General features: G+C 38.6%; 1 protein-coding gene across 2 annotated transcripts in view; it reads right to left on the bottom strand.

The window, feature by feature from the left end:
* Positions 1 to 6288: 6288 nt before the first annotated feature.
* The window catches only part of LOC124713568 (WD repeat-containing protein 11-like), a 202574-nt gene continuing 184629 nt past the window's right edge, over positions 6289 to 24233 (bottom strand). For both annotated transcript variants that reach the window (XM_047242957.1, XM_047242956.1), the window contains 3 exons: positions 23270 to 23537; positions 6651 to 6786; positions 6289 to 6516 (listed from right to left, as the gene is read on the bottom strand). In XM_047242957.1, the coding sequence (XP_047098913.1) occupies positions 6374 to 6516; positions 6651 to 6786; positions 23270 to 23537 (547 nt within the window). In that variant the 3' untranslated portion in view covers positions 6289 to 6373. The remainder of the gene's footprint in view (positions 6517 to 6650; positions 6787 to 23269; positions 23538 to 24233) is intronic.

Genomic DNA, 24233 nt, shown 5'->3' with positions numbered 1-24233 from the left:
TTCACAACCATTGATAAGATTTCACACACATTTGAACATTTTTGTAAACTCCCAAGGTTTATTAAAATTAGCTAGATTTCTTCAATCAGGTTTGACTCCATTTTTGAGCTGGTGCCAAGCAACTGTTTTGTACAAATCTGTAGAGAATGTCACCCATCAATCGCAATTTTTGTTTTTATTTTCCAGATTACATCAATTTCGGGCACAGTGTGGCTATTCTCAATGCTTTGAGTTATGTTTACATCTATACTGTCGTGCTGAACCTAACTCTCAACAAGACGGTTTAGATGTAAGCACATATCAAAAGCTTTGAGACTGGCCATTCAGTGACCGAAACCTAGATAGATCTGAAAAGTAAAAACAAAAATTGTGATTGATTGCTGACATTTCCTACAGATTTGTTTAAATAAAATTCCACAAACGTTTTGTATAAAAAAAATTTAGCAGCTTGCACTGGGTGGCACTTGGACTTGCGCTGGCCCTGCTTCGAGGTGTGGCATAAATTTCCTGATCACCAGTCTGTGTGCCAATTTAGAAAAATGTAAGTTAATGAAGATGAGTAGGAAAAACAATCCTGTAATATTGGAATACTTTATAAGTGGTGTGCTGCTTGACATAGTCACATCGATTAAATGTCTTGGCGTAATATTGCAAAGTGATATGAAATGGAACCAGCATGTAAGGATGATAGTAGGAAAGGTGAATGGTCAACATCAGTTTATTGGAAGAGTTTTGGTAAAGTGTTGCTCATCTACAAAGACTATCACATATAGAATGCTTCTGCAACCTATTCTTGAGTACTGCTTGAATGTTTGGGATGCTCACTAGGTCTGATCAAAGGAAAACATTGAAGCAATTCAGAGACACGCTGCTAGATTTGTTATCGGTAGCTCTGATGAACACACGTATTACAGAGATACTTTGTGAAGTTAAGTGGGAAACCCTGGAGGGTAGATGGCATTCTAAGAGGAATTGTGGTTTGTTTTTCCCTTGATCCATTTGTGAGTGGAAAAGGAAAAGAAATGATTAGCCGCAGTACACGGTACCATCTGCCATACACCATACCGTTGCTTGCAGAGTAAGTTTGTATGTATGTATGTATGTAGCTGTGGATGTAGAATGTGTTGAATTAAATTCCAAACACTCTCTGCAGTGACTCATGACGTAAAGGCATGTGACATTGTTGATGGTGATCTGTCCTGTGGATGGGGATGTTAATCTCCGTAGCCCCTCAGTGCTATTCAGGAGCAGCACACTATGTGCCAGCAACAAGTTTCACCCTCTCCATGTGCTCATCATCATCCAATGGAAACATGACACCACACTACACACATCCATTACAGACACCTACATTTATCAGATACACTTAAACATACAATTCTCACAGTTCACGAAGGAAATGTATCATTTTGTGCAAAGGACAGAAAATTGGGTGGCTGAACCTGTCCTTCAGGGCCTCCCAGCCATCAGTGCTGTACAACTTTACTTTTTAACTTATTCAAATAAACACACACTTGTGGCCTAGAAATATTATTCTTTTTCCTTTTTTTCACTATGAAGGCTTCCTTTGGCTTTCATTGATCTGTAGAAAGATATCATACAAAAAAGTCTTCCACTTTATCCTGCCATTTTCGCTTCACCAAACAAAATGCAAGCTTCAGCCACTTTGAGTGTATCTGGCTAAGTTTAGGTCTGTCTCAAAATATTGAAACTTACGAAATTTACTTCAGAAAAGACACTAACTACACAAAACAAGTCATAGAGACAGCTGGCTTCTCGGTACATTAAGTGACTGCACAAAATTCAGTATATTGTTATCCCGAATAAAATCTGCCCCAGACCAAGACCTCAACAAAAACAGTTTAATTAAAGAGCAAAGAAATGCAATGGTAGCTTGCACTGAATACTGTCCAGTTGCTGGTCAAACAAAAACATTAGGAAAACTTTAATGTAAATTCCAGACTTGGATGCAAATCTAACCTATGATTGCAGTGGTGGCTCATAGATATCACACCAGTACAACTTCATTTCCTCATATGCTCTCATCTCGTCAAATGATGTCCTCATCTCCTCATCAAAAGCAGGTATATCTAACTTAATATAGATGGTTACCGTATACTGAATATTAAAAAAACCCGCATCAAGTTTTTATTAAACAAAATCATTTGAAGCTATAATTGTTTATTAGTTGCAACTAATACAGCGAAAATCTCCATTTTACAGAGGCGCCAAACTGGATTATCTTATTGCTTCTTTTGTATTTTCGAGTCACATTGCAGGAATTCTGTCTTCAGGTTCAATACACAGGTATGTTTTTATGGATTCCTTAGCCACGATATTATGTTTGTACACACCCCAGCTTTCTGTGCCACAGAAAATTATGCCATAAGTAAATAACTTGTTAGATTTGTTTTATAAGCAAACTTGAATGTTTGGTTACAGTTTCGTGTAAAAGGCCTTTTTCTGATTTGGTGCATCTGTCCACACTGCTCTGTACTGTGCCAGGTTGATTCAGCACCTCCTCATTAATTTCTTGATCTGTATAATGTTCAGCATTCTGTTGTAGCACCACCTTTCAAAGGAGGATAGGTTGCGGAAGATTGGAAAAGCCATTATCTTTGAGACCTATGCACTAGTCAGTCTTACCATTTTCAATGTATTTAGGGAACATGGTGAACACTGACATAGTTCACCACCAAAAGTTGATGATAAATAGTTAGGACCAGTTTCAGTCCTTACACCATCATCAGGTATCAAAAGACATTTACAACAGCTTACATGGTGGTATAAAACCTATGGCATCAATTCCCACGAAACATATCTTGAGTGAGTGTTGCCATGTAGTGAAGTATATTACACTGACAATTTTGTTCGCCCTATATAACCAGCCTGGTCCTAACATTCTGTATAGAAGCACTCAGGTGTAACAGTTCTGATACTCAATGTAGCACTTCTGCTACTAAATGTAACTGGGTTTTATCTTTTGATGCTGTCAACTGTCAGGATGAGCATTCTAAAGCATTCTGTCAGGGTGAAAATATTAAATAAATTAACGTTTCTCTCTTAACAACATGTGGGCAGGGTGGGTTCTTCCTTGGCTCGGGTATGAGATAGAATGAAGCAGCATTTTTACATAAGATAACTTTTATTGAAAGTTTCGTACAACTGTATCTTACTGGATGTTCTGGTTTTTGTTGGTAAAACAGCTGCTTACTTTGAAAGAAACACCAAAGATAAAAGAGGAAGAGGAGATTAGTGTTTAACGTCCTGTTGACAACGAGGCTATTAGAGATGAAGCACAAGCTCAGATTAGGGAAGGATGGGGAAGGAAATAGGCCACGCCCTTTGAAAGGAACCATCGTGCTTCCAAATGCGAGGCCAGTGTGCTAACCACTGCGCCACCTTACTCGGTCCAAAGATAAAAGACAATTAAAGATTCACTTAAGTATCATATTTAAGATAAGTGAAAAAGGAGATGAATGGAAACTGCGGTTTCTGGCTAAGCTTGCAAATTTTATTTACCAGTGTTATGAGCATTATGGGAGTTCAAAAATGTACTGAAAAAATTCAGAAAATAGTAATTTTCAATAATATTCTTGGAAGTGGCAGTTTGCAGCCAACACCTTGGAGTAAGAGCAATGAGTGTACCAATCCAGGGATTAATTCCGTCAGGAGAACTAAAGGAGCCACGGGAATTCATGGCTGTCCCCTGTATGGACCATGCCTGCTTCTAGAGGCTGGTGTTACCAGATTTTTGTAGTCCTTGACAGTTTTTTGAAGTTGGTCAGTTTGTTCCAGAATCAGAAGCATCTGCCAAAAGCACTGTGAACAAATTAGAAAATGACTACCTCCAAAAAGTAGGGAAATGTAAGATTTTTTTGTGTGATATAAGATCTCAAGTTATGGCCTCAGTTTTTCAACATGGCTTGGAGAGGCATAAAATAAGATGTATGAAAATTTTTCCGTATTTCCCATAAGATAATCCCAGTGAAAAAAGTTATGATGGAGTTAAGCGGATTGTACCAAACTTACTGCCATAGAAGAGCACACACATTCAGCTGATTACAAAATGCCTTTTGAGGAACTCTATAACAATTTATGATGAGGCTATTGGTTTTTTGTCTTGGGAATTGATCTCTTATGAAACACCATTTACCACCTTCTTAGAGGAGAAATTGGCCTTTAGAACCATGGAATAACAAAAGGCATGATGCAAAACCAATGTCTTGAAAAATTCATATGGGGACCTCATTGTTGAGGTGGCTAAAGAAAGATCTAAGCATTACACAACATAAATATATTTCCTCCTAATGCATACCATTTGATTGAATCAAAGCATAACATTATTTATTTAAGACCTCAACATCAGTGAATAATGTTACACAATGAGCTGCAAGAAACGGAAGCATGGTCTGACACACGGTGGCAGTTGAATAAATGGTGGCATTTGATTGTGATTTAGGAATAATGAGGGATTAACTTCTTTGCTTAATGTTTATCAAACTATAGAAAGCCATGCAAAAGTACAGCTGAGAAGTGGCACTCGTGTTTTGTTTCTGCATGTTATCTTAATCGTAAGCACTAAAACAATTTTATTCTCAATTTTGTTTTGCATTTTGTGTGTGTCATCAAAATTATACACATCTGTGGCACATTAAAAGTGAGGCCAATGGTAAGTATTACATGGACGGGGTGGGGAGGGAGGAAGGGGGAAAGGGGGGGGGGGGGATGGGATCAAATAAGCACATAGACTTACCTAGGCGATGACTGGATCTATGAATGTTCGTTTTCGCATACACATTAACTTATCACTATTTGAAAACCGGAAACTAGTATAGAGTAAAATGTCAGCATGAAACTCCTTACAGTAATTAAAAAAAAAATTTTGTTTCAATAAATTCGAGAACCTTGTACTGTCATAGAAAATGATAAACTTTTACTCAAAGTAATGAAATAATGATTGAGGCTGATTAAAGAGGACAAACCTCTTATGGATTTTCTTGATCTATGAAAATCTAACAATGTGATAATGAAAATGGGAAAGGACAAAGAAATGAGATGAAAAGGACACTTTATCCTTTAATTAAATAAGTACAAATATATGCTAAAAAGTGAACAAAAGGTAAATAAAATCATCGTTAAACCTAGTAATCACATAGTGAAAATGAATTGACGTAAGATGTGTGTGCTCTGTTATGTGGAGAAATGAAACTGAATTCAGTCTCATGAGAGGTTAATTTTAGTAATGACAATAATTTATCAAAACTTGGATGTTACAGAAGGACTGTAATTAGTTAAGTAAGTTATTTTACATGACACCTTTCATGTTAGTGGGGGGATCTATGATGTAATATGCTGTTCCACCTCTTCCTCTCAATGGGATGAAAGATGTTCATGTAAAAACACTGTTTAGGTAGTTAGCACATAGAGAATTTTCCACTGTGCACGTGCTGATTTGACCAATGTGCAGAGTTGGAGCGAGACACGTGAGCACAGAACATCACCAAGGCGTGACACCGATTGGGTGACTTCATATGCTGTGAAGAGATCTCTTAGGCTTTGGCAACATGGCTTGGCAGTGTTTTGAAATGCTGACTAAAATTATAGTGCCCAGAAACAGTTGAAAGAAGCTGCTCTTTTCTGGTAAATATGAGATCTGTCCACCAAATACTGTAATTGTTATATAAGAGCAACAGAATACTGAAGTGTTCTTTAAAAAGCAGTTACATCATTTTGTAGCAAATTGGCATAGATGCGAGATATCTTACAGTCCTCGATCCTCTGCAGATGAACAAGAAGTCACACACTACTAGGAGTGGCACTACATAGCAGATCCACAGCTTCAAGACACTATGAGAAGGTGACCATAAGAAAATAATCAAGGTATCCGTTCCCATGAAAAGCATCAGGGTGACCGATCATTAGTGAAGTTGTAGAAACAGTTACAACCCATAGCTGAGCCGTTTTGACACTTCAGTTCCTTTACCTTTCATCTGCTCTGTGACACCTTTTCCTTCATTTTGCTATCTTTTTTCTCTCTCCACCATAGGCAGATCTCTCTCAACCTTGAGGTTCAGGGACCTCTCCCCCTCCACCTCCCATTTCCAACCAAACCTGTTTTCCTTGCTGAAGAAGCAAAATATGGATAAAATGCTAAAAGTATTATTTTATTTGCCAAGTATTTCTATAAACAGTACTGTCCAGCCTTTCTGTAACTTCAATAGAAAACCCCATCATAATAGAGTGACTTATTTTTTAATTTTGGATCATTTCTAGTCTATACTCACATTACACTACTTACTATACTTTATTATTTCTGTTTACCACATGTACATTAAATACATTCAAACTGTAACATTTCACTTTCATGTATCTATGACAGTAATATTTCAAATTCTTTGCATAGTGCTTCTCCAGCAGAACCTGCTTTTCTGCTGATATCAAAGGCTGCTTTGTTATTTCCCAGTGAGAAAAGTACTCTTGAGAAGTCCAGCTGTACTGCTGTAATTACAGACTGTAAGTTTGGTTAAGGAACTTAAAAAAATAATGTAGTCATTTCAAAAACAAACAAATAAACACACACACACAGAATATTCTTTCTGCATTTGATTACTCTAAGCTCTAATTAAAATGTTGCAGAAAAAGGATATCAGAGGGCAATGGTACTCCAAAGTCTCTACAAGCACACAAGAGTAGAGCAGCTTGAACTGGTCTGTGCAAGGTTAGAAGCAGCTCCACAACACGTGGAAATTCTCCCAGTGACAGATACACCAACAGCGCTTTATTCTGTAACATTTAAGCATACGACATAATATAGTGAGGTTGATGCAATCACTTGAGGTTACTGCACTTACTCAACAATGAATAAATATACTCTCTTCACTTCATCAAACAAACACTGCACACATTAAATGCTAAGGCATCCAGAAGGAGAAGTTGTAAGAACACTTTAGTCATTTTCAAATTTAAAACAAACAATAAACAATGAGGACTCAAAAATGAGATCGACAGTTAATGCAAAATGGCTAAGCAGGCATGGCTAGAGGACAAATGTAAGGATGTAGAGGCTTATCTCACTAGGGGTAAGATAGATACAGCCTACAGGAAAATTAAAGAGACCTTTGGAGAAAAGAGAGCCACTAGTATGAATATCAAGAGCTCAGATGGAAACCCAGTTCTAAGTAAAGAGGGGAAAGCCGAAAGGTGGAAGGAGTATATAGAAGGTCTATACAAGGGTGATGTACTTGAGGACAATATTATGGAAACGGAAGAGGATGTAGATGAAGATGAAATGGGAGATACAATACTGTGTGAAGAGTTTGACAGAGCACTGAAAGACCTGAGTCGAAACAAGGCCTCGGGAGTAGACAACATTCCATTAGAACTACTGACAGCTTTGAGAGAGCCAGTCCTGACAAAACTCTACCATCTGGTGAGCAAGATGTACGAGACAGGCGTAATACCCTCCGACTTCAAGAAGAATATAATAATTCCAATCCCAAAGAAAGATGTGAAAATTACCGAACTATCAGTTTAATAAGTCACAGCTGCAAAATACTAACGTGAATTATTTACAGACGAATGGAAAAACCGGTAGAAGCCGACCTCGGGGAAGATCAGTTTGGATTTCGTAGAAATGTTGGAACACGTGAGGCAATACTGACCTTACCACTTATCTTAAAAGAAAGATTAAGGAAAGGCAAACCTACGTTTCTAGCATTTGTAGACTTAGAGAAAGCTTTTGACAATGTTGACTGGAATACTCTCTTTCAAATTCTAAAGGTGGCAGGGGTAAAATACAGGGAGCGAAAGGCTATTTACAATTATAAGAGTTGAGGGGCATGAAAGGGAAGCAGTAGTTGGGACGGGAGTGAGACAGGGTTGTAGCTTCTCCCCGATGTTATTCAATTTGTATATTGGGCAAGCAGCAAAAGGAAACAAAATAAAAATTTGGAGTAGGTATTAAAATCCAGGGAGAAGAAATAAAAACTTTGAGGTTCACCGATGACATTGTAATTCTGTCAGAGAAAGCAAAGGACTTGGAAGAGCAGTTGAACGGAATGGACAGTGTCTTGAAAGGAGGGTATAAGATGAACATGAACAAAAGGAAAACGAGGATAATGGAATGTAGTCGAATTAAGTCGGGTGATGCTGAGGGAATTAGATTAGGAAATGAGGCACTTAAAGTAGTAAAGGAGTTTTGCTATTTGGGGAGCAAAATAACTGATGATGGTCGAAGTAGAGAGGATATAAAATGTAGACTGGCGATGGTGAGGAAAGCGTTTCTGAAGAAGAGAAATTTGTTAACATCCAGTATTGATTTAAGTGTCAGGAAGTCATTTCTGAAAGTATTTGTATGGAGTGTAGCCATGTATGGGTGTGAAACATGGACGATAAATAGTTTGGACAAGAAGAGAATAGAAGCTTTCGAAATGTGGTGCTACAGAAGAATGTTGAAGATTAGGTGGGTAGATCACGTAACTAAAGAGGAGGTATTGAATAGGATTGGGGAGAAGAGAAGTTTGTGGCACAACTTGACTAGAAGAAGGGATCGGTTGGTAGGACATGGCCTGAGGCATCAAGGGATCACAAATTTAGCATTGGAGGGCAGCGTGGAGGGTAAAAATCGTAGAGGGAGACCAAGGGATGAATACACTAAGCAGATTCAGAAGGATGTAGGTTGCCGTAGGTACTGGGAGATGAAGGAGCTTGCACAGGATAGGTTGGCATGGAGAGCTGCATCAAACCAGTATCAGGACTGAAGACCACAACAACAACAATAATAATGTATGAAGCATGAATTTTTACACTGTCACTTTATTTCAAGGAAAATGTCATCCACCAATCTCCTAACTACATTTTACGACAACATCAAGTGAAATTATGAAGATCGTATGCCATACCGAGCTGAAGTCACTCACTGATGACTGGATTCTGCAGAGCTATCAAATTGTGTGGATGTTGATTGCTGATCTAAATACGTCCACATATTTTCTATGGGATTAATAATATCAGGTAATTTAATAATGTAGTGTTATCTAAATTAGAAACGTATTTGTGTGGCCCTTTGAACAATGCCATTTGTAAGGTTCCTTATATTGTTATGTAACAATACGAAGCAGGGTAGCACCTGTCAGTAGCTCTGTTTAAGACACACACAGCTGTAGCTGGTGAGTTTGCTTTCATGTAAGGTATGTGCTTGCCTGTGAATTCTTCATCTGCATAAGTTGTGTTGAAAAATGATATGGCAGAGGCTGCAATATTAATGGTGTATTATGTTAAATGCTGGAATGGGAAAGTTTGTGCTGTTAAGTGCTACCCGTTAATAAATCAGCATGAAGTGCCAACTTGAAAGGTAAAATGATGCGTAGCAATGATTTCATAGTTTGTGTAAGTGGTGCGAATGATGTGGGAAGCAATGGAGCTGGTGACTGCATTGAAGCTCTGAAGAATTTCCTTGAAGAAAATAAGCAGAAAAATATGACTGCCATTACTGTCCCGCATCGGTATGATCTGATCAACAACGTGTGTGTAAATAAGAAAACAAATATTACAATTAAGGCACTATATTCAAACTATGGAAATTGTTCAATTTTAGATTAGGAAAGTTGGATAGAAGTCAACACACTAACGACAGATTTCATTTGATTTATGCAGGTTAACGTTATTTGTGTGAAAAATTAAATCAAATAACAAAACAAAGGATCAAACTGAAAAGCCTTATATATAAAAACAGTTCGTTCACAAGAGAAAGAAGTCCTACAGAAACTTTTTTGGAGTAAAACAGCCTTCACCATGTATAGGTGGAGGCGAAGTACTTGACAACTACATCATAAATGACAGTAAACTCAAAATAATATCACAAAGTGTCAAATATATTACCAACAAAATAGAACAAATTGACGAATTTTTAAGTGTTAGTAATCCTCATATTTATCTTGTGAATGAATCAGAGTGCAAAACTAAGGAAGTGAGTAACATTAATTTAAGTAATTATAAAACAGCCACTGTCTATTGTAGGAAGCAGCAAAGAGGTGGGGGTGTTGGTATTTATGTCAAAATTAATGTCCAGTGCAAAAAAATTGGTTGGGCAGATAAACGTGCATGTGAGATGTGTTTTGAAATAGTAGCAATAAGAATAAAGCTTAGAAACAGCTGTTTAATAATAGCTAGTCTGTACAGATCTCCTAACAGTAACATGAAAAAATTTTTCTGTCCTTTAGAGGAACTAGTTGACAAACTCTCACCTCATAAAAAACAGACTGTAATAGTAGGGGATGTGAACATAGACTCCTTAACTAATAGTATAAATTATCTTAAATATATTGATATGTTACAGTCCTATAATTAAACCCATGTGAATTCAACACCAACAAGAATTACATCTGACTCTCAGATATGTATTGATCATGTTATTACAAACTTAAGAAAGGAAGACCTTGTAGTTAGAACTGTTGAGAATCACATTTCGGATCATAGTGCTTTAGTCTTAGAGCTTCTAACAGAAAAAGAAATAGTATCTGACAGGGGTCTATTTACCTATAAAAGAAAGCTTGACTATCGTACATTAAAGGAAACCCTGGCACACATAAATTGGCATCAGTTAGGCCTATATTAAATAGAAGATATCAATGAAAAGTAGAACAAATTTTATACAACATTAACCCATTGTCTTAATCGAGTGTGCCCAGTGGCCAAAATACTAAAGAAAACTGACAGTTCCAGGAATCTTAAATTTCCCTCAACATGACAAAATTAAAGGAAGATATGAAGGACTTATATATTCTTTTCAGACACACCAAACTGCAGTACTTCCAATCTAAATACAAAGCCTGTAGAAAAACCTACAGGGAAGCACTTACAATATTAAAAGCACAGATGTATGCTGAACAGATGAGGCAATCTAGTAATGTTATGAAAACGGTGTGGAGTATAGAAAATAAGGAAAGAGGAGGGAGTGACAATGCAGTGTGCAATAACATAAGTGACAATGAAAAATTGCTGAGTGACCCAAAGGAGGTATGTGAGAGATAGAGCAGTTTAGTAAGATGAAATGTCGGGTGGCTAGGGCCTCCCGTCGGGTAGACCGTTCGCCTGGTGCAGGTCTTTCGATTTGACACCACTTCGGCGACCTGCGCGTCGATAGGGATGAAATGATGATGATTAGGACAACACAACACCCAGTCCCTGAGCGGAGAAAATCTCCGACCCAGCCGGGAATCGAACCCGGGCCCTTAGGATTGACAGTCCGTCACGCTGACCACTCAGCTACCGGGGGCGTACGTTTAGTAAGATGAGTAGGGAGGATGTGATCGACCCACCACAGGTGCTAAATCCCAGTAATGGCAGTAATTCATTCTTCCTGATATGTGTTACAGAGTTGGAAATTTCCAACTTAAAAGCAAATACATTCAGTGGCTGAGATAACATCTCAGTGAAATTTCTGAAAGAATGCAGTAATGAATTAATAAAGCCACTACAACATTTAATAAACAGCTCTTTCAGTCAGAGGTCATTTCCTGACCTGTTAAAAGTCACTGAAATAAGACCGGTGCATAAAAGGGGAAAACTACAGATACACAAAACTATATGCCTATTTCATTGACATCACTACTTAGTAAGTTGTTGGAAAGGTTACTTCTTGAAACTTCCTGGCAGATTAAAACTGTGTGCCCGACCAAGACTCGACCTTGGGACCTCTGCCTTTCGCGGGCAAGTGCTCTACCAACTGAGCTACCGAAGCACGACTCACGCCCGGTCCTCACAGCTTTACTTCTGCCAGTATCTCGTCTCCTACCTTCCAAACTTTACAGAAGCTCTTCTGCGAACCTTGCACACTCCGCTGCAGAGTGAATATCTCATTCTGGAAACATCCCCCAGGCTGTGGCTAAGCCATGTCTCTGCAGTATCCTTTCTTTCAGGAGTGCTAGTTCTGCAAGGTTCGCAGGAGAGCTTCTGTAAAGTTTGGAAGGTAGGAGACAAGATACTGGCAGAAGTAAAGCTATGAGGACCGGGCGTGAGTCGTGCATCAGTAGCTCAGTTGGTAGAGCACTTGCCCGCGAAAGGCAAAGGTCCCGAGTTCGAGTCTCGGATGGGCACACAGTTTTAATCTGCCAGGAAGTTTCATATCAGCACACAGTCTGTTGCAGAGTGAAAAATCTCATTCTGAGGTTACTTCTTGATCAACTAGAATCATTTTTCTGTAAGTACAATGTATTAAAAAACTGTCAGCATGGTTTCAGGAAGGGCCAGTCTACAATAACAGCTGTAGCTACATTTTTGCAAGTTGTATTGAATAAACTTGATGAAAGAAACAAAGTTATTGGCACTTTTATAGACCTATAAAAGGCTTTTGACTCTGTAAATAATTCTGTTATTCTACATAAATCAGAAACTTACGCAGTCAGAAGAGTAGCATTAGATCTGCTAAGATCATACCTTGCTGACAGGAGACAATGTGTAAAGTTGTATTATACAACTGGGAGACATACACAAACAGTAAAATGATCTTATAGAATTCTTAACTGTGGAATTGCTCAGGGAAGCATTATCAGACCTTTTTTGTTTATTGTGTACACCAATGATATAATAATTCCACGAAATTCAAACATAGCAAATTATGCTGATGCCGCCTCCTTCATAAGTTGGGGCTCTACAAAACAGTTACCAGTGCAAAATAATGCAGAGAACATTAGCCTAATCACAGAAAATCTCACTAAAAACAAATTGGCACAAAATAAGGACAAGACAATTCTGGAGGAGTTTCTGCTTAATTATAAATCAAGGCAAGTGGATACAGAACCAGAGCTATCAGTTGAAACAATTGATAAACATAAATTGTAAAAGAAAATATTAAGCATAGTGTAATCAATAGTGAAATCTATAATTGTAATACAACAAGAAGAGAGTGTTACCACATAAAATTTAGAATAAAAGAGCAACAGATGATAGTCCATTTTCTGCTGGAAGACACTTTTATAACAGATTGCCAAATAATATAAAATTGTTAAAAGGAAACATATTTAAGACAAAATCAAAGCAACTGTTAATTGTTAATGCTTGTACTCCATCAAAGATTTCTAATGTTATTGTGTAGAATTTATCTTTACTTCTAAACATTTTTAATGTTCTCGTGTTTGTAAATGGACTATGTCCACAACTATTAAGTTATTATGGCCAAATAAAGCATTTATTTATTTATTATTATTTATTTATACATTTGATTTAACACATTGATCACTATTAGTGATAACATGAACCAATAGTGGCTAGTTCCATACTCTAACCTGATGACAAGGTTCCTTTCTGACCTGGACTATAGTAACTAAATAAAATGTGTTTACCTACTGTGACTAAAAGTATAGAACAATGAGACCATATGTTGTGGATCTTACAATGGGAAATGTCACAAAGGACTTCGAATATCACACCATCTTCGGACTGAGCCCATCCACTACAGCAGCAAAAGAAAATATGTGGCGGGTTTACAAGCAAATGCTTCACAGCACCTAAACAATTCATCAAGATTTGTGTTGGACAGAATTTTGTGAATTATATAGACAATGAACTTTTGTTGTGAGTAAAGTACTTTTAATTGTGCTACAGAATAACTCAAACTGTAAAGGATGATTCTGTAGGAGAGAACATCATAAAAACCAAAAATACTCAAATTAGATTAGCTGCAGAATTTGATTCAAATGGGATAATAGGGAGGGTACGAGACAGGTAAAATGAGAGATATGACCTTTGTCATTTAAGTTTTTACGAATGTCCACTAGATAGGTGGGATTACTGAGATGCAACATTACTAATATTTTAAAATTTGTCGCTTGTTATTCTTAAAACAATGACATATAATAACTTGGCCAAGAAATTTGTTTATGAGAAGCATTTAAAGAGATAGTATTGTGAAAAAATGACACTTCAAAGCATGAATTTTATGATTTTTGTGAAAGTTAAATCAACAATAACCCCTCAAAATGCTTCATACATTTTTTGTTAATCAATTGCCTTGAGATAAGACTATTTGAAATCGGTTTGCAGGATTTAATCATGGTCATGGGATGAATTTCATGACAGTCAACCAAAACTAGTTGTTCCAAACATCAACATTGTGTTCTACATGACTGAAAAGGATCGGCATGTGATTTGCAGTCAGACAGAGGCAGCCTTCGGCACATTGAAGACTGCAGAACATTTGATATCTGTGTAAACATTTTTCTGTAAGAAAAAAACTGTTTCTAATCGGCTCCATATAATTTATCCAAAGCTCTAAATCAGGCTCATGTCAATTGGTGTAAGGAAATGTTCAAAAAAATTCACAACTGTTAACAGAAGTTGAAACTTGGATACATTCAAATGGGCAGCAGTATAATCAACTCTTTCGGAGTTCCAAGATGAACCAACATAAAAAAAAGTGGTTTGTTCATGAAGCACATCCAACAAAACGATCACTTGTATCTGTAGTTTCACTACAAAGCTGTCAAACAGCACATCAGATTAATCTCTATTTGTCCATATTAACCCAATTTGTCATGAAAGCTCTTCTTTACATGTAGATTTTACAAGGTGTTTATTTAGAGAAACATTAAAATGATTTGTAACAAAAACATGTTTTTCTCTCATTATTTTTCTAAAACTTAAAAATCAGAGAAAAATATAAGAAAAGAAAAGAAAATACAAAGTAATAAGGGACTGAAACACACAAAAAATAAGACATTACTACTACAATGTAGTTGGAGAAAAGTACATGCTTTGGAATGAGTCCTCACTAATGAATGCTGTGGAATGAGTCTCCATTCATGAAATGAGTATTCATTTACGGAATTCTTAAGAATTGGGTAATAGTATGTACATGGCTGGATTAGTTGAACAATGGATCAAGTCAGTGTGTGTTACCAGAATGGACTGTTTACCTTCCTCTATTTATCCTAAGATAAACTTTGAGATTTGAGTGCTTGAGTGAATTCATGCAAGATGTGCACTGTTTCTCAAATGACAAATCCCTCAAGAGGTATATCTCACCATTGTTACAGCTGTAGCGTGTAGTATTAAGACAGTGAGAGAAATATTTTGAATCTTGGGTGCCTACAGGAGTAAGAGAGAGATGGTCACAGAGCCTAATCGATCATGGCACCAGACAAGAATATAATGTAATTTAGATGAATGACAAAATATCTTTAGGGCTAGAGGAAACAAAATGTATTTCATCTTCAACAGAAATTAACTAAATCATAGTCATAGTTCAGAAGGTAGAATAACTAAGCTTGCTGTATATAAAATATAGCATAAAAGGAATTGTAACTACCACTAATGGAACAAAAACATGGTCTTCATTGATGTACAGATTAACATGGAAAAAATTACAGACACTGGAACAGTAATACATAACTTTGATTCGAAAAAGTAAGTTTAACTACCGGAAGGGTCACTGCAACGAAGATATGAGCAATACAACTGAACCAGACCAAGAGGCAAAATTTCTAGAATGTCAGAGAAAAGTAATTCCTCTCCCTTTCTACATTGGTAAGACCGGTTGTGCAAAAGATGGAGAGAGGGGACTGAGAAGGATTTTTAGAAGAACGATAAAAGAAAGGAGACCGCGACAACTCGTGCATGGATCATTTTAAGATATCACAATCATTTCTTTCTACAATATGTGATACTGATAGATAATGACAGCCAATGATAAATGAATTGCAGGTGCAGGTGCAGGTGCAGGTGCAGGTGCACAATCCCAGCAAGGACAAGAGGCTTCTGTGGAGTAGCAATGTCAATGAAATTTATAAGTGCAGAATTAAGTGAATGAGGACAAGAGACTGGACTTCTTGGAACTAATCAAAAAGCTGGAGAAAGCAACTGCTAAAACAGGCACTTGTATATGCTAACACATATGCAATATCATTCCAACCACAATAATTCATTAGATGCATTTGTTCATATTTTACAGTTTCACAACAAATTAGTCTAAATGAGGGTTTAATTTGTCACATGTTAAAGTCATGGATGCACAGAAAACATTTTCCACAAAGACAGTCTTTGCATTTGTTTTCTATGCATTCTGCCCTTATGGGCCAAATTCTAGAGCCATAGTTAAAATGGTAATGTTCATTGAAGTGGTTAATCATGGTATATGATTTGAAATAAGATGTGCATAAATAACACATTTCCAGTGATAAGCAATTATATCTATGCTATTGCATTCATAAATAAATTAGTTATGATCATTTTCTGCAAACAGTTGGAAACCCAACTACTGAGACAATCACAGTCAAAAAGTGCTCAAAAAAGCTTTAGGACAAACTCATGACCTGCCCAGTCCTCCCTGCCCCAATTACAACTTCTTTCTTGATACTCTTTTTAGAAAATGAAATTGCTATCTACAGCTATCTGCATAATGGAGTTACAGTAAACTTGAATTCTCTGTGTAGTTCAGCAGAGCATGCTGTGTCTTCAGTCATGAGAAGGACATAATAACTTCTATACACTGTACACTGTTTAGTTTCCCAACATGCCTCAAAAGGTCATTTCAAGCTTAGATCATGTGTGCATAATTAATCATTAAATTCATCATGGGAAGTTGCTCACCAAATTGGTGAACACTGCAATGACATAATTCGAACCAATACAGTGAGACACAAAATTTTGAGGATTTGCCTCTTGTTCACTAGCAGTCAACAACACCAGCTGAAGACTGTATGCTATAAAGTGTGGCTTGTATATATTGTGAGGAAAATGCAACAGAACAGCATGCTGCCTTTTTGGAGGCAAAGGCGGCTCAGAGAGTTGCAACTGTCTCCACATGATCAATTTGAGCTTTAGGCATCCATATGAACAACAGTAGAAACAATCCAACACCAGGTTGTGAAAAGCAGGTGTGCTTGGTAATGCCTGGAATGGAATCTGGATCATTAACTGGAAGCTGCCTTCACCCACAGGTGCAAGATCTGTCAGATTCGTAATGATCAATGCAGATTAATGTGGTGGTGGCGAGAACGAATGCATGTCTCAGGGCACGCAGTCCTACTAGTTTGGCAGAGAGGTGGATCAATCATGTTTTGGGCTGGTATCATGTACAGGTGTTACATGCCTCTTGTCACTATAAAAGGTAATATTAGGGCTGAGCAATATCAGGATAAGATCCTCCGACCTAATGTCCAGCCCTACAATAAACATTCTAGGAACATGAAACTTCCTGGCAGATTAAAACTGTGTGCCCGACCGAGACTCGAACTCGGGACCCTTGCCTTTCGCGGGCAAGTGCTCTACCATCTGAGCTACCGAAGCACGACTCACGCCCGGTACTCACAGCTTTACTTCTGCCAGTATCTCGTCTCCTACCTTCCAAACTTTACAGAAGCTCTCCTGCGAACCTAGCAGAACTAGCACTCCTGAAAGAAAGGATATAGCGGAGACATGGCTTAGCCACAGCCTGGGGGATGTTTCCAGAATGAGATTTTCACTCTGCAGCGGAGTGTGCGCTGATATGAAACTTCCTGGCAGATTAAAACTGTGTGCCCGACCGAGACTCGAACTCGGGACCCTTGCCTTTCGCGGGCAAGTGCTCTACCATCTGAGCTACCGAAGCATGACTCACGCCCGGTACTCACAGCTTTACTTCTGCCAGTATCTCGTCTCCTACCTTCCAAACTTTACAGAAGCTCTCCTGCGAACCTTCTGTAAAGTTTGGAAGGTAGGAGACGAGATACTGGCAGAAGTAAAGCTGAGTGTACCGGGCGTGAGTCGTGCTTCGGTAGCTCAGATGGTAGAGCACTTGCCCGCGAAAGGCAAGGGTCCCGAGTTCGAGTCTCGGTCGGGCACACAGTTTTAATCTGCCAGGAAGTTTCATATCAGCGCACACTCCGCTGCAGAGTGAAAATCTCATTCTGGATTCTAGGAACAAGTTCATCTTTCAAGACAGTAATGTATGAGCACACTATTCCCATCATGTAATCACTTTTGTCCAGTACCAGCAGAAATCAACTGAATAGAATGCTGATATTAACTCAAATGAGCATGATTGGGGCCAACTGAAACCTGCAGCGAATCCTTGTAGGATAGGAACTGTCTTCACACATTGGACGACCTAGGTAGGGCTGCTGTTGCAGAGTGGGATGAGCTCGAGCAGCAATGTCTTGGTTGCCTTGTGGACAGCATGCCACATATAATTCAAGTGTGTTAGAATAGACAAAGTGGAGTAGCATGGTGGTCAATGTTATCAACCAGCAGACTTCGATTTTACAGATGTGCAAAGGTGTACACTTCCAAACAGAATCCCTTTATTCTGGATATTTTTGTTTCTACTTCACAATAATTTTTTTCAGTTTCATAAGAGTTGTTCTTTCATTTTTGTTCCCCCTGAATCAAAGCTAATGCATGTCCAAAGATATGCAGGTGGTGCAAAAATTTTTAAATAATTTAGTTTAGAGAATTTATCAGAACTGCTTTACACATGTCCCCCTCTTTCTTCATAACCAAAGTCTCAGCATAAAATTTTTTTATCAACAAAATCACTGACACATTTCCACATTCCTATTTAATTCAAAGTAACCTAGTCAATTCCATGGTATCCATCATTCTCACCCCCACAGCAGTGAGCAGTATCAGGGTAGGATCCTCCAACTTACTGTCCAGCCCTTACGTCTGTCATAACAATAGATCTTAAACCAATGTTCTGTGGGTATGAAACCTTATTTTAGATCTTCCTGATTCTTCTACAACTACCTTTGTATCTCCTGTAGGCATTCCACTTAATTCTTTTCTTAATCCCTATGGAGCAAAATTCTGTGGAGAGGGGAAATGGACGACAAGAGAAGCTAAAATTGGTATACATTATTTGACAAAATGTATGCAGACACTCTTGTGTAATTCATAATTCACCACTAGATGTCACAAAACGTGGACCCACCAGCATAAAAGTAGATGGGGCACATTGTGTTGCCAGTAGGAAAACAGTAACACAAGAATGGATCATTCGCAAGAGCTCGGTGACTTTGAACATGGCCTAGGCACTGGATGTAACCCAAATAACAAATCCAGCAGGGACATTTCAAGCCTTCTAAAGCTGTTCAAATCAAGTGTTGGTGATGTGACTGTGAAGAGGGTATGCGAAGGAATAACCACAGCTAAACCAAGAACTGGTAGACCTCATGTACCAACAGACAAGTATCATCGAGCATTGTTGGGGGTGGTTGTAAAAAATCACATGGAATCGGTGGAACAAATCACTCATGATTTTTCAAATGTTACCTGCAGTCTAACTAGCACAATGACTGCATGTAGGGAACTAAAAGGAATGGGGCAGAATAATCAAGCAGCTCCTCATAAGCCACACATTTCTGTAGTCAGTGGCAACCAAAGCTTATGGTGATGTAAGAACAACAACACTGGATAGCATATGACTGGGAATGAGTAATGAATCACGCTGTACTCTGTGACAATCAGATGTAAGGGTTTGGATTTGACAAACACCTATAGAACATTCTCTACCACCATGTGTAGAGTCAATGTGATGTACGGAGGTGATGTTACAGTATGGGCGTATTTTGCAAGGTTAGGTTGGGGTCCCTCTATTTCACTTAAGAAAATGATAAATGTGGAAAGATATGAACATTTTATTGCATTGTGTACTGTGTACAGCAGAGGAAGAGTTCAGGGGCAATGAGTGGTTTTATTAGCGTTACAATGCATCATCATAAAGCAGCATCTACAAGGCAAACGTCTGTGGACAGTAAAATTGCTGAAATCAACTTGCCTGCCCTGTGTCCTGACCTGATCCCAATGGGACACCTTTAGGAAGAGTTACAATATCGACTTCACTCAAGAATCTAACACCTAACGTTACTAACTTCCCTGGTCTTTGGTGAAGCAGGAGCTGCCATTCCTCCACAGACAATAAGACATCATCGAAAGTGTCCCCAGCAGATTTATAACCATCATAAAGGCAGGTATGATTGGTTGGTTGATTTGGGGGAAGGGACCCAACAGCGAGATCATCAGTCAGATCAGATTATGGAAGGATGGGGAAGGAACTTGGCTGCGCACTTTCAAAGGAACCATCCAACCATCCTGGCATTTGCCTGAAGTGATTTCGAGAAATCAAAACCTAAATCAGGATGGCCAGAAGTGGATTTGAACTATCACCCTCCCGAATTAACGTCCATGTGCTGACCATTGCTTCAGCTTGCTTGGTTCACAGAGGACAGAACCACCCTATACTAATGTCCACTAGAAGGTATCCACATACTTTTGATCTGCACTTTGGCTACATGCATGAGGCACGCAAAACACATCTTTGCTTACACATAAAAGATCATCATCAATCAGTCAAATATATTTTAGCTGTCTGCAAAATGTAAAGAAAAGTAGCCAGTGTTATTACACCACTTATTAAACATCATGTTTCACACGATACACATTCATTACTACCCTGTATCAATAATATAAAATTTCTGATTCATTTTTAAAGCTATAGAAATCAGAGTCTCTGCACTATTAATGGAAAGTATGCTTAACATACAGCTTTTGAAGCAGAATGAACGTGGAATTTATGTTTGCTGTTTGTAGTTTTCTGGGTAATTTTCATAAAAAAACTTTCTTTCAGAAAGTTTATCCTACTTGAAGTAGACTAAGCCTCTTTACCAAAACAACTAATGGCATTAATGCAACAAATATGAACAAAATATTGTTAAATCCCAGCTTTATGAACACAGAGGTTCCTCCATCTGTATGTGAAAGGAAAGATGGGAGAGCAGTATAGATGTGGAATAAAGCACAAAGTAAACTGACATGCATTAAGTTGTTGAAATAGGGCCTTCAAAAAGTAACAGTATTAAGAAAAGGAAAGTTGCCACTTACCAAATAGTACAGATGCTGAGTCGCAGATAGGCACAACAAAAGACTGTCACAAATAAATAAAGCTTTTGGCCATTATGGCCTTCATCAACAACTGACACACACACACACACACACACACACACACACACACACAGACACAGACAGCTCATACACATGACTGCAGCCTCAGGCAACTGAAATCACACTGGGGGTATGGAGGGGACTGCGGCAGGGAGGGGGAGGGATAGTAAGGCACGGGTGGCGGACAATGAAGTGCTGCAGATTAAACAGAGGTTGGTGGGGAAGGGGAGGGGATGGATAGCGGAAAAGGAGAGAAGTAAACAGACTGAGTGTGATGGTGTAATGATGGCTGTGTAGTGCTGGAATGGGAACAGGGAAGGGGCTGGATGGGTGAGGACAATGACTAAGGTAGGTTGAGGCCAGGAGGGTTATGGAAACGTAGACATATTGCAGACAAAGTTCCCACCTGCGCAATTCAGGAAAGCTGGTGTTGGTGGGACAGATCCACATGGCACAGGCTGTGAGGCAGTCACTGAAATGAAGGATGTCACATTTGGCAGTGTGTTCAGCAACAGGGTGACCACTTGTTTCTTGGCCACAGTTTTTCGATTGCCGTTCATGTGGAGAGACAGCTTGTTGCTTGTCATGCCTACATAGAAAACAGCACAGTGGTTGCAGCTTAGGTTGTAGATCACGAGACAGGTTTCACATGCAGCCCTGTTTTTGGTAGTTAGTGACCAGACTGGAGTAGGTGGGGGTTGGAGGATGTATAGCTACTACAGGGGTATGAGCGAAGATAGCTCCTCAAACTGGTGGCACTAATGTGCATTTTGTGCAACTGTTTCAGCGTGATGATCGGCCTCATCTTAACATGTCTGTTAGGCACGTTAACATGGGGCTGGGCAAGGCGTTGATGGCAGAGGGCATGGGTCACATCTCAGTGATGCCAGTTGGATCGATCAGTACCTCAATAGGTGTGGGAAGGGGAGGCTGGCAAAGCCTATAGGTGACAGTGTAGGGGGTGGTTGTGGGATAACTCATGGAAAAATTCCTGTAGTAGTTGGTGTTAGAGCTGCACTTTTCTTAGATTGAAGTCAGCTGATACGTATACCTGCTTAAAGGAAGTCCCTCTAAGGGCTCACCTTCAGAGGATATAACGTTTCCAAGTAGAGAAGGAATTAGCATATTTCATCAAAATATAAGAGGTATTAGAGATAAAGTTTGTGAATTGCTTATAGATGTTCACTCTGAAATTATTCGTATATCAGAGCACCACTTAAATAATTTGACAATTCAGAGGCTTCCTTTACCAGGACGCAAATTAGCTGGCTGTGTTTCAAGGAGTTCCTTGTGGGATGGGGCAGGGGTTATGTACGTAAAAAACAGTATTCCATTTGAGTCCATAGACGTATCACAGCACTGCACTGAACAGATATCTGAATGTTGTGCAGGAGCAGTTGAATTTAGTGAAACTAAACTTCTAATTGTTGCTGTTTATAGGCCCTCTAACTCTGACTTCAGAGCATTTCTGCTCAAGCTAGAGTGTTTTCTTGATTCCATTTCTAGGAATTACCAGAAATTAGTTATATGTGGTGACTTCAATATAAATTTTGTATATGATGGTGCAAGAAAAAGGATGTTGGTAGATCTCATAAATTCATATCATCTGATGCAACCTGCCCCCTCCCCCCCAGACAAGGGTGCAGGGGAACAGTAGCAAAGCCACAGACAATATTTTTATTCATTCTTCATTACTAGATGGGCATTCTGTTAGTAAAAGAGTGAATTGCCTTTCAGACCATAATGCTGAAATTTTAACACTAAATGGCTTTAGTACTCATTTACTTACAAACTACAAACATCACATATCCCATCAAAGGCAGGGCTACCTGTGAAACCAGTCATGTGATCTACAAGCTAAGCTGCAACCACTGTGCTGCATTCTGAGTGGGCATGACAATCAATAAGCTATCTCTCCGTATGAATGGCCGCAAACAAATTGTGGCCACGAAATAAGTGGACCATCCTGATGCTGAACGCACTGCCAAACATGACATCCTTCATTTCAATGACTGCTTCACAGCCTGTGCCATGTGGATCCTTCCCTCCAACACCAGCTTTTCTGAATTGCACAAATGGGAATTCTCCCTACAATACATCCTACATTCCCGTAACCATCCTGGCCTCAACCTTCGTTAGTCACTGTCCTCAGTCATCCAGCATCTTCCCTGTTCCCATTCCAGCACTATACAGCCATCATTCCATCACACTCAGTCTTTTTACTTCTCTCATTTTCCATTACTTCCCCCCCCCCCCCCTTACACCCCCCCTCCCCGCCCCACTCTTCTTTCTCAAGAATAAATCATCTGGACTCCTTATTGCACTTGAGGAAGTAGCTATTGTAGAATAATACCTTCTGTGCTGAAGTCCAAAGATGATCTGCCCACTTGCGGAAAATCTCCTGCATCTCCTGCTGTGGTAATATGGCTTTGGCCAACCATACAGCTTGCTCCCACATACTGTATGAGAGCAGGTAACGGCAAGCATCCAGGCCTTTACCAATGAGGCACAGTAATTGTATGCCTTCACCAATATTTCCATTGGCAATTAGATTAGTGGCCACTAGTTTTATAGTGCTTTGTGCTGCTCCTGTTGACTGTATTGTAGAAACAAGGCAGGCCCTAAAGAATTAAAATGTTATCATTCTTTCATCCTCTGATTAGTGAGTCATAAAAGAATTACTCATAAATGAAGATATACATAATAAACTTCTGACAATGGATAACTTTAATTTTATAATGAGCGTTATTTTCATAGGTCTGAACCTGATAAATATAGATGATGAGAGCCTTCTCCATTAAGTTCTGGTATTGTCCATTTGTCAATAATAAGAATGTAAAATACATGAATAACTCCGTATAATATCTACAAACTCTATTTCAAAGCATAAAAGAGGGAAAATGGTTGAGAGGAAAACACATGCTATAAAGTGGAAACAAAAAAAAAATATGGAAAAATTATAAACTAGAAAGCTCATTACTTGAAAAAATAAAAACAAGATCACTGGCACATAACCATAACAGGAGTTTTAGTTTAAAAAATATTACTTGCAATCCAAGGTCTCAGAAGTTGCACAGAAATATGCACAGGACTCATTGGTATGTTACCAAAGGAAGGAGTTATAGTGAGTGTGGAAATTTCATCATGGTTAGATTACAGATTAGATTTATTATTCATTCCACGGACCCACAAAAGAGGGGATCCTCCTGCATGTGGAACATGTCTGATAAACACATTACAAAAATGTAATTAGAAAAACTCGAGTTTCATTAATTTTAATGATCCTCAGGCAGTCAATAAACAATAAAATTATGTAC

This window comes from Schistocerca piceifrons, chromosome 1, assembly GCF_021461385.2.
Source record: "Schistocerca piceifrons isolate TAMUIC-IGC-003096 chromosome 1, iqSchPice1.1, whole genome shotgun sequence".
NCBI classification, from domain to species: Eukaryota; Metazoa; Arthropoda; class Insecta; order Orthoptera; family Acrididae; genus Schistocerca; species Schistocerca piceifrons.
This window is presented reverse-complemented; position numbering and strand designations above follow the sequence as displayed.